Source organism: Staurois parvus, unplaced genomic scaffold, assembly GCF_062004578.1.
Source record: "Staurois parvus isolate SC_StPar_1 unplaced genomic scaffold, SC_StPar_1.0 ptg000151l, whole genome shotgun sequence".
In the NCBI taxonomy this organism is placed as follows: domain Eukaryota; kingdom Metazoa; phylum Chordata; class Amphibia; order Anura; family Ranidae; genus Staurois; species Staurois parvus.
Window position 1 is genome coordinate 10,648,519 of NW_028317947.1, and position 20,174 is coordinate 10,668,692.

General features: G+C 39.8%; 1 protein-coding gene across 1 annotated transcript in view; it reads right to left on the reverse strand.

The window, feature by feature from the left end:
* LOC149464454 (keratin, type I cytoskeletal 42-like) overlaps positions 1 to 17,262 on the reverse strand; it is a 32,514-nt gene extending 15,252 nt beyond the window's left edge. Inside the window, exons 1-2 of the mRNA XM_089674423.1 lie at positions 16,792 to 17,262; positions 71 to 153 (exon numbers count right to left, since the gene is read on the reverse strand). Coding sequence (XP_089530549.1) covers positions 71 to 153; positions 16,792 to 17,202 — 494 coding nt within the window. The 5' untranslated portion in view covers positions 17,203 to 17,262. The remainder of the gene's footprint in view (positions 1 to 70; positions 154 to 16,791) is intronic.
* Positions 17,263 to 20,174: the final 2,912 nt, after the last annotated feature.

Genomic DNA, 20,174 nt, shown 5'->3' on the forward strand with positions numbered 1-20,174 from the left:
AGCGTATGTGCCGATAATGGTACTCCAGCCTGGTTCTCAGGCATAATAATATGTATATGGGTTTGCTTACTTGAGTCTGAAGTCATCTGCAGCTAATTTAGCATTGTCAATCTGCAGCAGGACTCTGCAATTGTCCATTGTGGCATTAAGAATCTGCAAAAAAACACAAATTTTAAATTTAAAAATTGAATTTTGCTAAATTATTTGACTCTTTCCTAAACTGTAAAAATGACAAAAATTAAATTTTCCAGAGGAAACAAGAAAAAAAACGTTAGTTTCTTTTCATATCAGCAATAAAGAAATATAAAAAGAATTCCCAGTTTCATTTTAATTATATGCAAAGATATAATTTATTGTTTATGTTTATTTAGTATGTGTTGTATTAGATGTTCCATATAGCAATTCATTTTATAAGATTCAAACAACTGTAAAATGGTTCTAAAGTCCAGACATTTTGTACCTTAATGCAGGGGTCTCCAAACTTCTCAATCAAAAGGCCAGTTTACTGTACTTCAGACTTTAGGGGGGGCGGATTCCGGCCATTGAGGGTTGAAAAATTCCTGGACCCAGCATCAGTGAGAATAAACATCACCTCAGGGTTGGTGGTCAGTAGAAGGACAAGTAGTGCCCCATCATTGGTATTAGTTGAAGGTATAGTGCCCCATCATTGATATTAAAGGAAGGAATAGTGCCCCATCATTGATATTAAAGGAAGGAATAGTGCCCATCATTGGTATCAGTGGGAGGAATAGTACATCATTATTGGTATCAGTGGTAAGAATAGTACCCCATCATTGGTATCAGTGGGAGGAATAGTACCCCATCATTGGTATCAGTGGGAGGAATAGTGCCTCATTATTGGTGTCAATGGGAGGAATCATGTCTTGTATCAGTTAAAGGTATAGTGCCCCAAGGTCCAAATATTGGCTAGCAATGGGCTGCATCCGGCCCTTGGGCCACAGTTTGGAGACCTCTGCCTTAATGCATTCCCTTCAGTGGTCATTTTACAACTTGCACAACTTATTTAACTACAATTTTTATTAATAAACCAACAAAGAAACATACAGGTACATTGTATCTTTATATAGGATAAATGGCAATAACCACTATTTCTCAGAGAATAGGTACAGGTACTCCCCCCTTTTGAGTCCCTCCTTGTCTCTGCCCCTAATCACCTCTGAGCACCATCCCTTGGTTCCACCCCCTACACACCACCCAGTAAAGCCTCTTTTAGAGAATACAGCACATGTGGTGCTATGTAAATTTTATGGAATTAAATGTTAGAGATAATAGGAAAAGTTGTAAAATAGATACCCTGCAGTCAGCAACAGTAGACCCCCCTCACCAGCAACAATATATTACCGCAGCAACAACAGATCTCCATGCAATAATAGACCCCACTCAGTAACAATAAATCCACCTCAGCAACAATAGACCCCTACCAGCAACAATAGATCTCCTAGCATCCAACATCAAAAGACCCTGAGCAGCTAGAAAAAATAGACTGCTCTCTCAACAGTCGATCCTTCCCAGTAACATAAGATGCCCCTGAAATAATATATCACCCCTGCAACAATAGATCCCCCAGCAGACAGCATCAACAGACTCTCCAGCACACCCCAGTACCTCTTGCCATTACATACATTCAGTGCAAAAGGTGCTAGAACTCCATTCCCCCATGTTCTCGCTGAAAAAAAGCCCTGTCACTATTAGTCAGGAATCAGCTAAGAAAATCATTTTCAGGCACACTTTCCATTATTAAAGAACAATATCATCATGAGATCATAATGATATAGGTTCAATCAGGGGCGGACTGACCATTTGGAAACTCGGGCACTGCCCGAGGGCCTGGGGTTAGTAGGGGGCCCCATGAGATGCCCCTGGTACCTTTTTCATAGGCTTTTTTGAGTTTGGGCAAGGACACAGGGGCACCATGATCCCCTATTGCCCGGGGGCCCCATGAGTTGTCAGTCCGCCCCTGGGTTCAATTAAACTAGAGGAATAGAACTACCCACCACCCCATATGGGAACTTGCACAACATTTAAATCCTTCTCTACCCTTTAAGAATTCCACGGTCTTCCAAATTCGGAAATGTTTCATTATTTACAACTCAAACATTTTTATGGTCTGTTCTTTCCAATTGGACACCCCCTTACCTCTATGACCCATTTGAACGTTTTCTTTAAAAAAAAAAAAACCACATGCTTGAAAGCTTATTTCCTCGCTGTACCTACAGTTGTTAGCAAAACATGGTTGTAATTCTCCAATCTATACGTGCAAAATGGGAAACAGATTTTGGAGTCCAATTATTACAAGATGGCTATATGGACTGATACTAAATCCACATCACAAAATCTTAGAGCCCTGGAAGTAAATTACAAAGGTATGATGAGCTTGTACTTTGTACCAGCAAGAATGTCTTATCCATCAACCTGTTTCTGTGGTTGTGGAAACCCGGAGAGCCACCTTCATATTTGGTGGTCCTACCTCATGGTCAGTATATTCTGTGTAATACTTTTTTGGATTATCTCCATTATGTTCAGGCAGACTGTCATTCCTGACCCATTAGTGGCCCTCATGCCCAAAAAGTCTGATTGTCTCACCAAAAATTTGTCACTTCAAGTAATAACAGCTGCTAAACAAGTTATAGCCTGCTTCTGGAAATCTCCCCACTCATTGAGGTAAAAAATAAAGTGGCGCTAGCTGTGATCCATGCCAAATCTGAGGCTGTTCTGGGTGATAAAGTGACTCAATACACTAAAATCTGGAGGCCATGGGTAGATCATTATCTTCCTCCATATTTTGACTAGGTACTAGGTGTGATCCTGGACTCCCATCTGTCCTTTCAGCCCCAAATCCAATCATTGTCCAAATTTTGTAGACTTCACCTCCATAACATCTCCAAGATACGCCCGTTTTTAACCACCGAAGCCACTAAGCAACTTATTCGCTACCTTGTTAACTCTCGCCTTGATTATTGTAACTCCCTCCTCATTGGCCTACCTAATTGCAGGCTATCCCCTCTTCAGTCTATCATGAATGCTGCTGCCAGACTCATTCACACTACTAACCGTTCTGTATCAGCCATCCCTCTCTGCCAATCTATCCACTGGCTTCCCATTGCCCAATGATTAAAATTCAAAACATTAACAATAATATATAAATACATTTATAACTCTACCCCAAATTACATCACCAAACTTGTTTCCAAATATCACGCAAACTGTCCTCTCCATTCCTCCCATGGCTGCTCTCTAGCTCTTGTCTTCTCCTCCCATGCTCATCTTCAGGATTTCTCCAGAGCCTGCCCCAACCTCTGGAACTCTCTACCCCAATGTATCCGACTATGGCCTACTCTGCCCACTTTTTGGTGATCTCTGAAAACCTATCTCTGAAAAGCCTTCAGCTAATAAGCGAATCTTCTTTTTCTCCTATCAGTTCATCCCCCACAGTTATTACCTTTTGCACCACCAGCCCCTCCCGATTAGAGTGTAAGTTCCAAGGAACAGGGCTCTCCTAACCCTCTTGTATTGAACTGTATTGTTGCTGTATTGTCTATAGAAATCCTATATAATAATAATAACAATTTTTGCAGCCAAAGGCCTCCTATTTAATAAAGAAATTGGCCAAGAAGACATCATAAGCATACATGTCTGACCATGCAGTAAAGGTCGATGACCAGTCTTATTATGTGTCAAATAATGAAGAATCTTGGGTATTAGCGAACACTTAATTGAGTTAGATGTTCCTAAAAATCAATACAAAAACTCAACATCCAAAGACTAAAATAGACAGATGAAGTATAAGGAATTCTTTTCATTGGCTTAAAACTGAGCCTTGGTGAGCTAAACTTTGTCTTAATCTTTATATAATGATTTGCTTTTGGTACTTGATGCCAAAACCTCTTGCATGCTCCTAGCAACCACTAAAGCAACGCCTAACATATCAACAAACACATACTGTAATTACTTATTATTAGAAAGTGGTTTCACTGACTGAATAGGAAAAGTATTGAATAAGTATTGTATAATACTCCAGCATTGAGAAACACGGAAGCTTTTCATTAGTAGAATACAACCTGGCTTGCCAAAAATTAATTATATTCCTATAACAAAAGTTGGCAGTCCCCACTTACAGTGCACACTGCTTATCAATGGAAATATCATTAGCAGACAACCATTCTTTTTGTGACTGTCTCTTTGAGTTATTTGGATATGAAACAGGTGATGCATAGATGGGTGTGTTAAGGTTCCCCTAATTTTACTTTGGCTGAAAGGATTCTTGTACAATGGTGCTTTCATAGTAAAGTTCCCCTCCCTTAATCATTCACCTGCTTCTATTGCAGTCTACTGTTTTACTGTGTTTGATCATATATCAAAGTCCAACCAACCCCCAACGTTGCCATGTTTTAGTCATTTAATTCCAGTGGTTGCTTCTTTGGTAAAATGTAATACTAGAAATACAGAACTATGATCACTGTTCAGTATATATATATATATATATATATATATATATATATAATTTTGCCACAATGCGGTGAATTTCTATGAATGAATGTGAGAGAAAATGCTTATTAATATTTTTCATACAGATGTACTGTATGAAATCTTTATGGTTTTAAGGGGCTCTGTGTTATGTCTATACAGGACAAAGCAAAAGGTTCACTTAAAGCTGAAGTTTAGGTATGGCCATTTATACATAATGAGATTGGTCTAGCTTGGACCAATGTAAGTACAGTAAGTATGTCCGATACTTGTGGGATTCTCGTTGAAACTGGAAATCATTGTAGTGGGTACTTTAACTACTATCTAAATTAGTTCCTGAGTCCCATACTGAACGACTGCTCTGCTGCTTACTGAACACAGGAGTTTTCTCGCTTGGTGTGTGCGCCATTCAGAGAACACTTTGCATTTTCTCAATGAATGAAAAGTGTCCTCAGATTGGATGAGGTGGAGATCTTGACATCACCACCCTGCCTTTCCACCTTGAGAAAATGAAAAGTGTTTCCTTAATGGCGCCCGTGCCGAGCTAGTGACCTTCTGTGTTCCCAGTACAGAAGGGCAGTTGCTCTGTACAGACATTGAAACTAGAGGGGATCACTGTAGTATTGGTGCCTACTACAGAGATTTCCAGCTTCCACAGAGATCCCAAAGGTATGACACATATAATGACATTGGTCTGAGGTGGAGCACTGTAACTATGTAAAAATGGCCATACCTGAACTTCAGCATAAAAAAAACAAACATGATTTCCATATATCATAATTAAACAAATGATGAAAGCATAATAAATATATAGGGTTAATACAGTGAATAATATTATGACATTTATTAAAGCGGTAAAGTCCGTTGCTGCCATGGGCGGACTGACCATTTGGAAACTCGGACACTGCCTGAGGGCCCGGGGTCAGTAGGGGGCCCCAAGAGATGCCCCTGGTACCTTTTTCATAGGATTTTTTGAGTTTGGGCAAGGACACAGGGGCCCCATGATCTCCTATTGCCCGGGGGCCCCATGCGTTGTCAGTCCGCCCCTGGTTGCTACAAATACTGTAGCTGCTGACTTTTAATAAAAGGACACTCACCGGTCCAGGGATCCAGCACCATCCTCATCTGATCTGGTTGTTCACCGCTCTTTGGGTCCTCGGCACCTGCATGTTTGCTGTGGGCAGCCAGCTGTGATTCCTTGCAGCTACACAGGCGGCTGCCCACTGCACATGCTCAAGCTACACTGTGCTTTATGAATGGTCCTGAAGCCTTCTGGGACCTGTGACTTGTCCAAGAAGGTTGTGTGTGGAGGGGAGAATGTCTGAAAGATTGCTGCGGCAATCTGACTGGAGGTAAGAGCTGGTACCTGTCAAAACCAGGTACCTGCTCCTCCCAACCAAAAAAGTGCCAAAGATAGAAGAGGAGGGGGAAGGAGGAGGGCATAACTGCTTACAGTTACCAGAATACAGTACTTTTGTGACCCTTTTGAGTTGACATAGCACTTGTGTAGACTCTGGAGCTTAGAAGCCTATTTATCCTAAACGGGTCATACATGGATTTAAATTCGTCCAGTTCAGCAGCGACCAGACAAATTTTGATCCATGGGTACAATGGTTGTACAGAAGTTGACCCACCGAACCTCTTCTGTACAACCAACTTGTTGGATAAATTTCACGCTAACAACATCACGGACTATAGCGGGTAGACTTGATCATTGTATTCTGACAGTGAGGAAATCTGCCTGCTATCAGAATACAAGAGCACAGCAGCAGTAATTCCCCCAATCACATAGAATGTGTGGATAGTGGAATAAGATCCGTTTTATTCATTCAACCCGCTGGTTGAATGAAAAAACTGAACCATCTATGGGCTTCTTTAGTTGTGGGTCATGCATTTGCTGGGACGCCCACCTAATGTCATGTAGACATGGGCACTATTACCATTTCAAAACTCACACTCAGCAATCTGCCACTTCAATCCTTTAAAATGCTATCATGATGTCAAAGCCTACAAAATAACATTTGCAACTGCTTCATAAGTAAACACTGGATGCCATTGGATGGATATAGGTATGGCATTGATTATTCCAAATAAAATAAATAAATAAATGTGCATCAATTTAAACTGTGGTTTTCCAGTTAATCCCTGTATCTGTAATAATATGTCTGGGGAAACATCAAAACCAAGTTGCAATGCTACCATTTATTCATTACAAAGAACCCACACATGCCATCTTCTGTTGAGTGTTAGAATACACTGCATCTTTTATTACCTTGAACAAATAATTGGATTATAAAAACCACATCAGTTAGTAGTATTAAACCCTCTGTGTTTTTAGCTTAACACATTACATACATGCATTTTACAACTTTCCATACTGCTGGCTGCTCAGTGCTACTTCCCTAAGCTTCTGGTTACCACAGGAAAGAGTTATCAGTGGACAGTGCAGTCTCCAGTCTGTTTATTAGCTTGGGGAAGAGAGGCGGGAGAAGGAAGGAGGAGCAGAGTAGTACCTTGCCATCCTAGGCTATGGAGCTTTGTGTTTCTATTGATTCATACAGTGTAGGGAGACACAACACTAGTCTCTGCATGCATGGGTGGCTCCAAAGAATTCTGAAAGGGATAGGAGCCACCCTGAAACTGGTAATTTGGGGAAGTAGTTAATGACACCAGCCTAAACAAGAACATAGGCAAGGGTTAAAAGATAAAGAAGCTACATAATTAACTAGTAATTAAATCAGCTGCAGAAGGTGCTTAAAAAAACTAGGGGTTTCATGTCCTTTTAAGAATCAGTATGTAGACAGGTACAGGTCCCCTTCCATTCTGTAGGTGGCACTGTGCCATTATCACAGATGGACTGAGGGGAATTGTCCCCCTAGGTGCTCCATCAATATCTCAGAGGAGACAGCTGTCTGATTGGACACTGAAACCTTTTGAGATCCCCAATGGCCATTTTGGTGTGGGACCTTATATAACAGGATAACCACCTAATTTGGGCATGCCTGGAGCAAGTTGTAGGCCAGAGACAGAGATCCTGCTGGTAAGGAAATTGCATAGCGCAGGGAGAGGTTCATAATGAGTAAGATCAGCTCAGGGACTATGACTGTCTCAAGGAAACATTCCGTGATCTGGACCAGTAATGTGGGGCTCTTCCTAGCAGCATTACAGTATCATTCTGGTACACCGCATATCACCACCCCATCCAACAATTGTCATCCTCTGGTAGTACAGATCGAAACCTGATAAAGCTGTTTACATACCAGCAGCTATATTGCCTTATATTGGTGCTTTTCAAGAAACTGTGTTTATTCATTGCCGCTAAACTGTATGCAATATACAGAATAAATTACAACATCAAGAATGGTGTGTGTGGTCTCTCATTGATTGGGTACCCTGGGCCTAGGTCCCACCTGCAAGAAAACAACCAAATACAAATGATCCCATTACAAACCAGATCTCTATTGCTGGACCACCCCTCCTTCATTCCCTGCCTGACAGCACAGAAAACCAGCTTGAACTGTGATCAGGGCATCTTGATTATCCAAATAAACAATATATAAAGTTAATTCTTTAAATGACCACTACTAGGCAATAAATAAAGAAGTAACAGAATAGGTATTAAAAATAGGCAAGATGGTATAGACTTTAAATTGAACCCACCTTGCACCTCCCTGCAGCAAGGCATATTTAACCCCATGCAACTTCTTCCTGTTTTTATATGGTTCTTCACCCAGCATTGTCATATGTCAGGTCCTACCTGTCCCTCAGAATATAGTTATCACTATACTCAATGGAAATTGCACCAAAATTCCTGCATGCAACAGTGAGTGAATGCATTAGTCAGACTTGTAATAGTAAAATGCTACAGTGAGCGCTCTAAATTAAGCAGCTGAACATTCAAGGAAATCATATAAAACCTTGCAAAATAGCATAAAATGTAAAATGCAGTGCTGACAAAATAGAAGGTGCCAATGATACAAATGCACAAACAATATAATAAAATAAAATTGAAAATGAAATGAGAATAAAGTTCTGTGAAGGTGCTCTCTGCGTTCCCAGTGCATATGGTAGAAATGCGCACTAACCAGAAGCATATTCAAAATACGCGGTGTGTAATAATCCTGAAGATCCCCCCTCTCTGGTCAGAATATGGACCGGAACTGGAGAAAATGAGGAAGAAGCGCCCTCGTGTGGTGAAGATGGGATCCAGAAAGCTTCGTCTCTACCTCTGAAGAAGTGCGTGCGCACGAAACGCGTCAGTGGAGCCCAGGACGTTGTGACGTCACGCCACCGGTGCCACGTGGAGGCCCGGTGGCCATCTTAGATACTGGATGGTCAGTCATTCGTATTTACCTGACACTGCGATTCATTGCATCCCTGCTATACTGGCTTTAATAAAGATTTAACTTATATACTACACTATGAGTGTTTCCCTCGGTCTCCTGTGAGGAGCTTTTCAATTTTCAGAGCCCAGATGTGATCCATCAGCTCCAGAGAGGGGAACGTTTTTTACCATCAAGGATTTCCTATCTACACATCCCTGGAAGGGGATCTCTGGCTTTCTGGATCCCATCTTCACCACACGAGGGCGCTTCTTCCTCATTTTCTTCAGTTCCAGTCCATATTCTGACCTGAGAGGGGGGAACTTCAGGATTATTACACACCGCGTATTTTGAATACGCTTCTGGTTAGTGCACATTTCTACCATATGCACTGGGAACGCAGAGAGCACCTTCACAGAACTTTATTCTCATTTCATTTTCAATTTTATTTTACTATATTGTTTGTGCATTTGTATCAGTGGCACCTTCTATTTTGTCAGCGCTGCATTTTACATTTTATGCTATTGGTCAGACTTCACTTGACTGAAATTATTATAAAGCATGTCTTGGATCCCTTTGGATTGTCCCAGGATTTCACAAAAATCCTGTTGTCCAGCAGGTCTAGGAAATGTCCTACTGCCAGGTGTTGGGATGCTAGTTCCGGCACCTGACAGTGGATCATATGTGGCAAAGTAATAGCCTTAGATAGAAAAAAACACTCACTTGGCCACATTCAACAGATTGATTTGAGCCCCTGCTAATCAAAAGAGAAGAGCACGGCAAGAGCATCCAATTAGAGCAATGAATTCAGATGGGGTCCTTTTTGACCTTCTCTATGATATCCAGAGAATATGGTGTCAACTTTGACCTTTAAACAAGAACCTTTTTAGTTATGACAGTATCAAACATGTTGTGCGTAGGCCAATTTTATAAAAAAAAGCATATAAAATTATAATGTAGTAAAAGAATCACAGCATGTGTGGCTAACAGTAATAAGCAAGGCATAAACGTTATGTTTTAATAGGTGACTTTTTAAAAGTATCCCACTGGAATATTAAAAAAGGAAGTAAGGTACTGAAAAAACTTCATACCGGCTGTCATCTTTCAAAGATGATTGTAGTGCAAAGTGTTTGGAGAACCGTTGGATGACAGATAATTACCACCCTTTGTACACATCAACAATTTCCAGTTTTCATGACCATATAAGGTTGCAGGCACTGAGAATGAGGGTGTGGTGCTAAATGTGGAAAGACTGTACGTACTTCTTATCCTATACATTCCTGACAGGTTTCATGTACAGATACACTTTATACCTATAACAATGAAAAGAGCATCTGCATATTTTATCATGCTTTATCAGTATATATAGTACTATTACCCTTCAGCTGTCTTTCACCTAGATCAGCCTTTCTCAACCTTTTCAACACAGAGGAATCCTTGAGATAACTTTCTGGTCTCAGGGAACCCCCTGCTAAAATTGTCTTTATCAACAACTCATGATACCTTATTGTTATGGTCAATAAGAAGAAAGAAAAGCCTGAAGAAAAGAAAAAAAGGTGAAGGGTGTACATGACTGGGTGAACAGGGGAGGCTAGGAGATATAGGGTTAACATCTAGGGGATGGGATAAGTTTGAGCAAGGAGACAGGAGGCTACTTAATAAATTTGAGGAGGGTCTCCAAAGGGGGTTTGGGTGGGTTGGAGAGGAGTTTGAGCAGTTGGAAAAACCATAGTGGCCAGGTGGTTGGGATCTGCGATCTAAATTATCAGTGATATCAAATACTAGGGACCAAACTAAGGTATAGTGTCCTCTGGAGAAGTTAGAGTTAACGGTTGGGGAAATTGGAAGTTGGGTCATGGAGGTATCTGCAGAGAGTTGGGAGTGTCCCCAAGTCTGTGTCTTGCGGCCAGGTACCTTTAGGTGGTTCCACAGACACAAAGTGAAGATTAGTCTTTTGGTGCCTTCAAAGATTGGCAACTGTGGTTATTATTGTTATTATCAGTATGTTTCTGTTTAAAGGAATGTTATATTAGTTATTTGTTAATAAATGGCCGCTACGGCCAATTTTCACCACAGTCAGGTGTTTAATTCTTTTTTAGGTAATTAGTTGGGAGGGGTATTTAAGGCATAGAGGTATTGAAGGTAAGTGATATGTGACATCTGTTTTACCATAGTCATGCTGCTTATACTTGTGGTCATTGGGAAAAATTACCCCCTTACAGATAGCTAAAACAATCAATGATGTTAGTGGGAAAATATCGGAGATATAGAAATTGCTCAATGCTCAAGGAACCTCTAACAACCTCTGGAGGAACCCGAGGGCTTCATGGAACTCTGGTAGTGAACCCTAGATTGTTCACTAAGGACTAAGCACATAATTAACATTAACATATTATTTAAAGCAGTCATGGTGAATATATTATCTAAAGAACAGAGGTATACCGCTCAAGCAAACAATCCAGATCAATCCACGACAGGTGCAGGCTCTGGCTCACCACCACTCACAATGCAACAGGCAGAAGGGTGAGCCGCACACCGGAGGATAGATGAATATAGTGTATATTTATTGATCCATAGGACACACAAAACACCAGGACATGAATACAGGACCTGTTAACGCATTTCACACGATCTCGTGCTTAATTATGGTTATGATAAAGCACCCTTCTTCCTGTTGCATATATTATCTAGACATATCAAACATACTAAAGAATACCAAACTAAGAATATTGGAACTATAGGGGTCATATTAGTTTTTTTTACTGAGGGTCGCATTTAGAAACTCTAAAATCTAATACAGCATTTTGTAATTAAATTCCAATAGTAAAGTATTGTACAGTGTTAACCATTGATTAATACAAACGTTTTGGAGTTTAGGTTAAACCCTTTATTGAATAACTTAAGTCATTAAAGGTGCAATTTTTGGGTGTAACTTATACAGGATACACATGCAGTTCAGCAGGAATGTGTGTGTTCCCCTCTCTGCTCTAATGACTGGCTTCTGTTGAACTGTCCTGCCGGAAAACCAGCATTCAATCAGTGAAACCAGTAATTTGATCTGTGTATTCTGAAGGGGGGAGATATTTGTGAGGTTTTTTTTTGTTCAACCTACTGGTTGAACAAATAAAAAAAAAAAACTTTGTGTGTATACCCAGCTTTAGAACCCTTTCCCAGGCCTTAAATTGAGGGTTTCATTCACTTTAAATGCCTGAAGCCTTATGTCAAGGCAAAAAAAAATCCCATACGTAGTACAAATCTGCAATAATGTGGATTTGCCCATGTTCTAATCCTACAAAGATCCCGTAAGTACATTATACAGGGTAAAAAATTAACTGTTGTAGATTGAGTGGTGTCAGCCCTGCCTAGTTGTCCTTAGATAAACTACTAAATTCCTTCTGCTGTCCTAATCTCCTTAGCATAGGAGCTAACTGTTCTGTAGTCCAGGATAGGGAGAACTAAATAGCAAAGTGTGCAGGCCATTGAATTTCTGAAAAAATCAAGTTACATGAACCAATCAAAAAAGGAGCTAATAGCAGAGGTTTATTGCTAGGATTTGCGTACTCTTTAAATTAAATTATACCTTTTTGTATAATTTTTTCTACGTTTGGATAGAGTAGGGAGTGATAGGAGTACCTGCCAGATTTTTATTGCTGTCTGTATCCCCATTAGGTATATTCACCCTCCCTCCATATTTAGCAGGCTTACCATTATTGCCAAGAGTGAAAGTGAAAACATTCCAAATTATGGGTTGTTACTAGAACAGTAATAGAGGAAAAATCTTCCAATAGGGACACAAGTTGTGGTGACCCTGGTGACAAACAGGGATTTGCTTTGGGTAGATTTCCTCTCCCTTCCTGCTTTGGCTATGAGACAGGGAGCAAAAGGAAATCTCCCCAATAGGATACAGATGGTAAAAAATGACAGGGATTATAATCCTTCTTAACTTTATCCACAATTAATTAAAGATTGGCCTTTAGCTCTACTTCAAGGGTAACAAGCAAGGTATAAAAAGGCTAATTCAGTACCAAATCTATCAGTCTGACATGCTTGATATAAGCCCGTTGGAACTACAGTCAACTGGTAGCTTGGAATTGCATTGACTTTCAAAATTGTCACCACAGTCCCATCTGACAGATCCCTATAGTGATAAGCAATAAGTGGCATAAACCCTTGAAAACAAACCTTTAAAGAGGGACAGGGCCTAGGTGTTGGGTGACATCACATTACTCCTAGGATGATGTCACCATACATTCCAACCTGGACCTTGAAAGGTAGACTCCCCTCTATTATGTGCACTTATATAAAAATTGCATGAAGGCAATGGATATCTCCCACCTCCCACAAGTTCTGTGTAAATGATATTACAAGGTTTATGTAGTAAAATGCAGAACAAATGTGTAGTAGCCAATCAGAGATCAGCTTGCTACACGCAAGTATTGTACTGCGTTAGCCATAAATAGTAACAGGAAAGTAAAAGTACAGATGATACGTTTCATTGACTAACTCAAAATGTTTTATTGTTCAAGCTTTCAAGAATATTTAGTTCTCTTCATCAGGTATTGCGTATTACTTTTTTCCCCCTGACTTTTTGAATTCTATGTCAGCATGTAATACGCTGCAAATGTATAAAAAAATAACCAAAGCATACCATAATAAATAATAATAAACATAGCATATAACAAATGTAATATAACTATTTTGAAATCAAATAAACCCAATCACCATCGGTAATTCCTTTACTTGGTATTTACTGGCATTGCCAATATTTTTGATCAGCAAATATTCATGTTTATGGTGCACAGATTGTTTGAACAGTCCAAAATATTCCTGCCATAAATTTATAGGAGCAATAAATAACTAAGCCAAACCTTAAGTTATAAAATGTTATTCTTGCATTTCCAGCTGACTTAATAAGGTAATAAAAAGAAAATTAATGATAATTTCCAAGATTTCAGTTTACATTCAGTTGCGTTTAATGGGTGTTTTTGATTGGTTGCTCTTCCCACAGACCTACTGAATGAGTGATATTACATAATATGGAGCCTCCAATTAAATGAGTATGCCAAACACATTTCAACTGTATTGGAAAAGTACTGGACATCATGGTGAATGGGTATCAGTGGTTAACTGACCTTTTTGGAGACTGCTCTTTGTCAACTGGGTTATTGCAAGGAACCCTAGAGTGGCCTGTAGAGTATTTGGAGGGCGAGAGTGAAACACAAGTAGCTAGGTTAGGTAAGGAGCTTTATTTGTCATGACACATAAAACATTTTTTGGGCTCAAAATTGCCCTTTCTTCAGGGTTGTATATGGATAGTAGAGTTCAAATCTGTACTGGATAATGCTTGTAGAGGTAGAAAGAATAGCACATCAATCTGGCATCAATATAATGACCTAAAACACATTTTTTTTTTCTAATGTGGTGTGACAAATAATGCTGTTTACTGGACTTATCCTACCTGTGTGGTGCTCTCACGTGTCTAATACTCTACAGCTGTATTAAAAAGAGAAAAAATGGGTGTTGGCATTGACAGCCATTAGGATCTTTGTTTTATTAGATAATTGCAACTGCACATGACTAGATGCTATGGGCAATACAGATTTTTTTCTCCATTTTGACTGTGCGCAGAACCTATTAGTCAAAACTGGTGTTGCGCATCCATAAACATTATTTTTTGTAAAGAATAGTAATTAATGGGATTCAACTAGATATCAGTTACTTGCTGTATTGTCAAATAAAAGTTTACCTGTGATTGACTGCTCTGGGTCATCATTATTGATCAGTAATCATTATTGCTCCACTATCAGGCAAATAAGGCTATCAGGGAAAGAGCAGTGTGAAATATTCAGTAACCCAAGGCAACCAATCAGCTTGCATTGTTCAGCTGTATGATTACATGGAGTATATAGAAGATGAAATTGAATTGGTTGCTGTGGGGCGTAGCGCTTTGCCATGTCTATAAATATAAACCTTTAACATTGTATCTTTTAATGCCTATGTAATCCTACATAAGGACACCAGGTACCACAAAAACTATGCATTGTACACAGGGCTATACTGAGGGGTGGATTCTGTCCTAGGAGCCCATTTTTGCCATCCGTCCAGGGGCGGACTGACAACACATGGGGCCCCTGGGCAATAGGGGATCATGGGGCCCTTATGTCCTTGCCCACACTCAAACCACACCCAAAAAAGCCTACAAAAGGTACCAAGGGAATCTCATGGGGCCCCCTACTGACCCCGGGCCCTCGGGCAGTGCCTGAGTTTCCGAATGGTCAGTCTGCCCCTGGTCTATACCTCCGTAGTATGAAATATACTGAGCTTGAAATGGTAAAACCTGTAGCAGCAAAGACCATTCTGAGGTATAAAAATGTAAAATGAATAGGAATGTAAAATAGGACCTGCCTGTAAATGTGATGGTCCCTCAGCATGGATTTAATTTCAAGAGGTGCTCAAGTGTATTGTGCCCTATAATCTAACCATCACCTACAGCAGATATCCAACACCAAAACAGCAAAGCTGGGAATAAAAAAGGACCATCAAACAAAACATAATTGTTAATTTGTTCACACATTCCTGAACATGAATAACTTCTAAGAATTACCATGGTAACCAGTTAAATGACTTTGGGTTTAGGATAACTGCTAGCTGTAGCATACCCTGCTATTATATTAAAATAGAGACAATGGAGTACATCCAGCCATGTGAACTCTTAGAGTAGCTCATAGGCACTCTCAGTCCTTCTGACAAAACCATTCCTCTGGTATTTGCAAGAATTACCAGATCCCTTGGTTCAAGAGCTGCATTCAGCTATATGGCTTAATTTCAGTAAATCAAAGGAAAGTTAAAAAGACCAAACAAAGAATAGGGCTGAAAAACATATTGTGCCTGCTCCTACAATGTTGCCCACTTCCATGGTCCACAAAAAAAACCCCTATGCAAATACCAGGTTCCTGAGTTATATATGATAGCTCTTGGTCCTGGAGTCTAACCACTCAAAGACTGGGCACTGTATTGTGAATGGCATAAAGTAGTGTTCCTCATATCTGAAAATACTTGATTTTTCATTGGGGCTACAGCAACTGATGAGGGTTTTGGGGACTGCTGTCAAGGTGACATCACATATCTTCAGGGTTAGAGTTTGCTGACTTTCACTTTGATAAAGTTTTACCCCAGTGGACTCAGTTGTCCCTTATTTCAGCCTGATGGATAGACCTCTGTAAATAAAAATGTACTCTTCGAATGTCAAAGGTGTTATATTGCACTAGACCTTTCACCCAGCCTCTATATTATTGCATTTGTTATTTTTTTTAATTCAATTTAAAGAAAAAGAAGTGGTATAAAAAAATCACTTGTAGGTTTAACAAATCTTTTTTTTGGGCATGCTATTCTTCATGGTCCGTGTAAATGAGGTGTGGAATGGGTGTGTCCTTTACTTATATACTTTTTGTTGAAAGTTGTACCTCTTCATGGCTCAGAAAGTTGGGAGATATGGTTTACTTTAATAAGGCACTACAGAACTCGAAACTTTGTGCACTTTTCAGTAAACCATAGCAAGCAATCAGATGTAAGTTAACCAGCCAATACGAACAATAATCGGGAATTTGGGATAAGCGCTGCTTTGGGCTAATATTCTTTACACATAGCCGTAACATTTTGCACTACTTAATGAAATAAGCCAGACTCTCTAGATAAAAGTAAAATAAACAACTGTAAAATAAACATAACATAATGTGATGTCTGCACTAGACAATTTTCTGCTAATTAATAATTAATATATTTCACCCAGTAGCTAGCAGCATCATTCCAAAATCAACACAGTAAACGTGAAAAGACTTTCTTTGTTTCTTGTTATATGTCTACTGTGGTTGAAATAAAGGAAGGTGATCAGTGGGTGTGTTCCTTAATGGATGTTATTGTGAATTATTATTTTCTTTTTAAAATTAAAAATCAACATGGCTGGAGAATTTAGTCATTATGTTACCTGATTTTTCAGGCCCTCAATTGTTTGGTAGTAGTTTTTGTAGTCGCGTTCCACAAAACCGGAATTCTTGCCATGCCATTCCTTGATGCGTACTTCAATCTCAGAGTTGGCCTTCTCCAAGGATCGTACTTTATCCAGGTAGGTTGCCAGGCGGTCATTCAGATTCTGCATTGTCTCCTTCTCATTTCCAGCAAGCAGGACATCGCTATTAGTGGTGATCTGGAGGCTGCTGTTGTAGCCACCTAAGCCAAAACCTGGAGCTGTTGAAATTTTGGTGCCATATCCTCCAGCACCACCATAGACACTGCCAGCATATCTTGTGCTGACCACCTTATTGTAACCTCCTCCAGACAAAATTGGGGATCTATCCATAGAACCCATTCTCTTGTATGAAACTTGGCTGAAGGACATGATGGCTATCTGCTGACTAGCAAGTGAATATGGACCTGGCCAAGGTGTGCAGTGCGGAATATTAATGTTGCGTGTATAACTCTTTATATATACAGGAACTACAGCACCTCCTAGGCTTGTAAAAGCTCACTTTACCTTCTTTGCTGATAAGAAAGGTATGAAAACACTAAGCAAATATAACCTTTGAGTCCTAATAATTCTTCTTGCTCACTTTCCTATCCAATTACTCACCTTGGAAGTCTATTACACGCTGTTTCATGTCTACATTTATTCACAATCGCACTATTGTACAAACAGATCTATAACCTGAATTATTTTTGTCCTTCATTTCTTCCATACCTCGACCTTTATGTCTTTTATTTTATTTTGTTGCTTTGCATTTAAGACTGGACAACCCTGAATCCAGGTAGTCAGTATGCCTAATAAATTCCTAGCTTTATGAATGAAGTTTATTATTAGTAACACACAATTCTTACTACATAATGAAAAAGTAGTTGTTTATATTATCCATAGTGTATATACACTTACCTTGCTAGTACTGGGTTGGACCCCCTTTTGCCTTCAGAACTGCCTTAATACTTCATGCCATAGATTCAACAAGGTGTTGGAAACATTTCTCAGAGATATTGGTCCATATTGACATGAATTACTGTTGCCTTTCTATCATCTCGAACCAGTCTGCCCATTCTCCTCTGACCTCTGACCTCAACAAGGCATTTTCGTCCACTGCTGCTCACTGGATATTTCCTTTTTTTTTTGGACCATTCTCTGTAAACCCTAGAGATGGTTATGCATGAAAATCCCAGTAGATCAGCAGTTTTTGAAATACTCAGACCAGCCCGTCTGGCACCAACAACCATGCCACATTCAAAGTCACTTAACCACTTCCCTTCCGGCCCATGTACGTAAACGGCCGGGTGGGAGAAGTGCAGGAGCGGGTTGCCATTCATAGACGGCGCCGCATTTTCAGCATGTGCGCGCTCCCTAGCACCGTGTGGCACCGCGATCAGGTGCCTGCTTTGTCCGGAGGACACAGCGGAACACCGATCGCTGTACAGGACCTCTGCGTGAGGTCCCAATCATGTGATCACTGATTGGTCAATCAGTGATCACATGAATAGTAGTAAGCAAGATGTCACTTGCTGACAATATTTATTTTATTTATTTATTTCAGGTACTTATATAGCGCCGTCAATTTTACGTAGCGCTTTACACATATATATTGTACATTCACATCAGTCCGTAACCCTCAAGGGGCGCACAATCTCAGGTCCCTAACTCACATTCATACATACACATACCAGGGCCAATTTAGACAGGAGCCAATTAACCTACCAGCATGTCTTTTTTATTATTATACAGGATTTATATAGCACCAACAGTTTGCTCAGCACTTACAATATAACGGGAGACAATACAGCAACAATACAGTTCAATACAAGAGGGATAGGATATCATTGATTACTACTAGTGAAATCTGTGAATGATCACAGAGATTACATGGTACAAGGCTATTCATAACAGCCTTGTACCATGTGACAAGCTGTGACCAATCACAGCTCTCACAGTATTTCTCAATGGCTGCAAGAATGCAGTCAGAGAGAAGGAGAAATGATTGCGTTTACAGCCTTTATGGGTGTAAAAGCAATCAGTGTAAAAAAAAACAAAAAAAAAAAACCCTTCATCACCCCAAGTAGTAGTGTCACTATGGAGACACTGTACTGCTAGGGTGACAGTATGCTAAAAAAAAACACATAAATAATAATATAAAAAAAAAATAAAAATGTAAAAAATATTTTTGAAAAATTATAATTCTTGATTATAAACTAGTTTGGGTTGTTTTTTTTTACTAAACAATAGCTGAATACATTTTAGCCAAGATTTATGAAGAAATATTATTTACTTGCAAATGTTATAAGAAAAACACTTTTTTTCAAAATTTTTGGACTTTTTCATTTATATAGCAAAAAAAAAAAAGAAAATCCCAGTGGTGAATAAATACCACCAAAATAAAGTTTTATCTGTCTCAAAAAAATGCTAAAAAAGTCATATGGGTACAGTGTTGCATGACCGCGCAATTGTCATTCAAAGTATGATAGCACTGAAAGCTAAAAATTGTCCTGGACAGGAAGAGGGTAAAAATGTCCGGACTTGAAGTGGTTAACAATGCCAGCAGCATAAGGATTAAAGTCAGTCAGTGTTGATTGAGAGAGCGGAGTTCCACTTTACGTATTTTCTATGGTAGATCTGGATGGACTTTTGTCTTTTTTCAGCCAGACTAACTATGTAACTATGTAACGTTAAAGAGCTTGTCCCAATTCATATTGTCTCTCATAAGATAGGCAGTGACCGCAGTGTCTGTCTGCATTGCTCATTTTCTGTCTTCTCTGTTCTCATTCAAGATCAGTCTATAGCAGGGGTGGACTGACCATTTGGAAACTCGGGCACTGCCCGGGGGCCCGGGGTTAGTAGAGGGCCCCATGAGATGCCTCTGGTACCTTTTTGCATAGGCTTTTTTGAGTTTGGGCAAGGACACAGGGGCCCCATGAGTTGTCAGCCCGCCCCTGGTCTTTAGCACATTTGTACCATACTAGCATGTCAAACCTCTCGTTGTTTATTATGGGAAACCTTAGGCCTTGACACTCGCAAAATGCACCACCTACCAGCATTATTAGAGTGTAGTAGACAGCCCATCCAATATGTGTTTAAGCAATTATGTGTGTTGCCAATGCAGAGCAACATTGCTTTACTCCCCCCACCACTACAGTATGTTTATCCACCGAAAACCTTGTGTAAGCTCCAAGATGATATGGTTGGAGCTTACACAGGACTTAGAACGCCAAGCCTACCCCAGATATCATTGATTGGGCCTGGAGATTGACCACACATTTGCCAAGGGAGAGGCAGAAGTGGAAGGTACCAGTGGTTGCTTTTATACCCATAAAGCCTGTAAAAGCAATAATTTCTCCTTC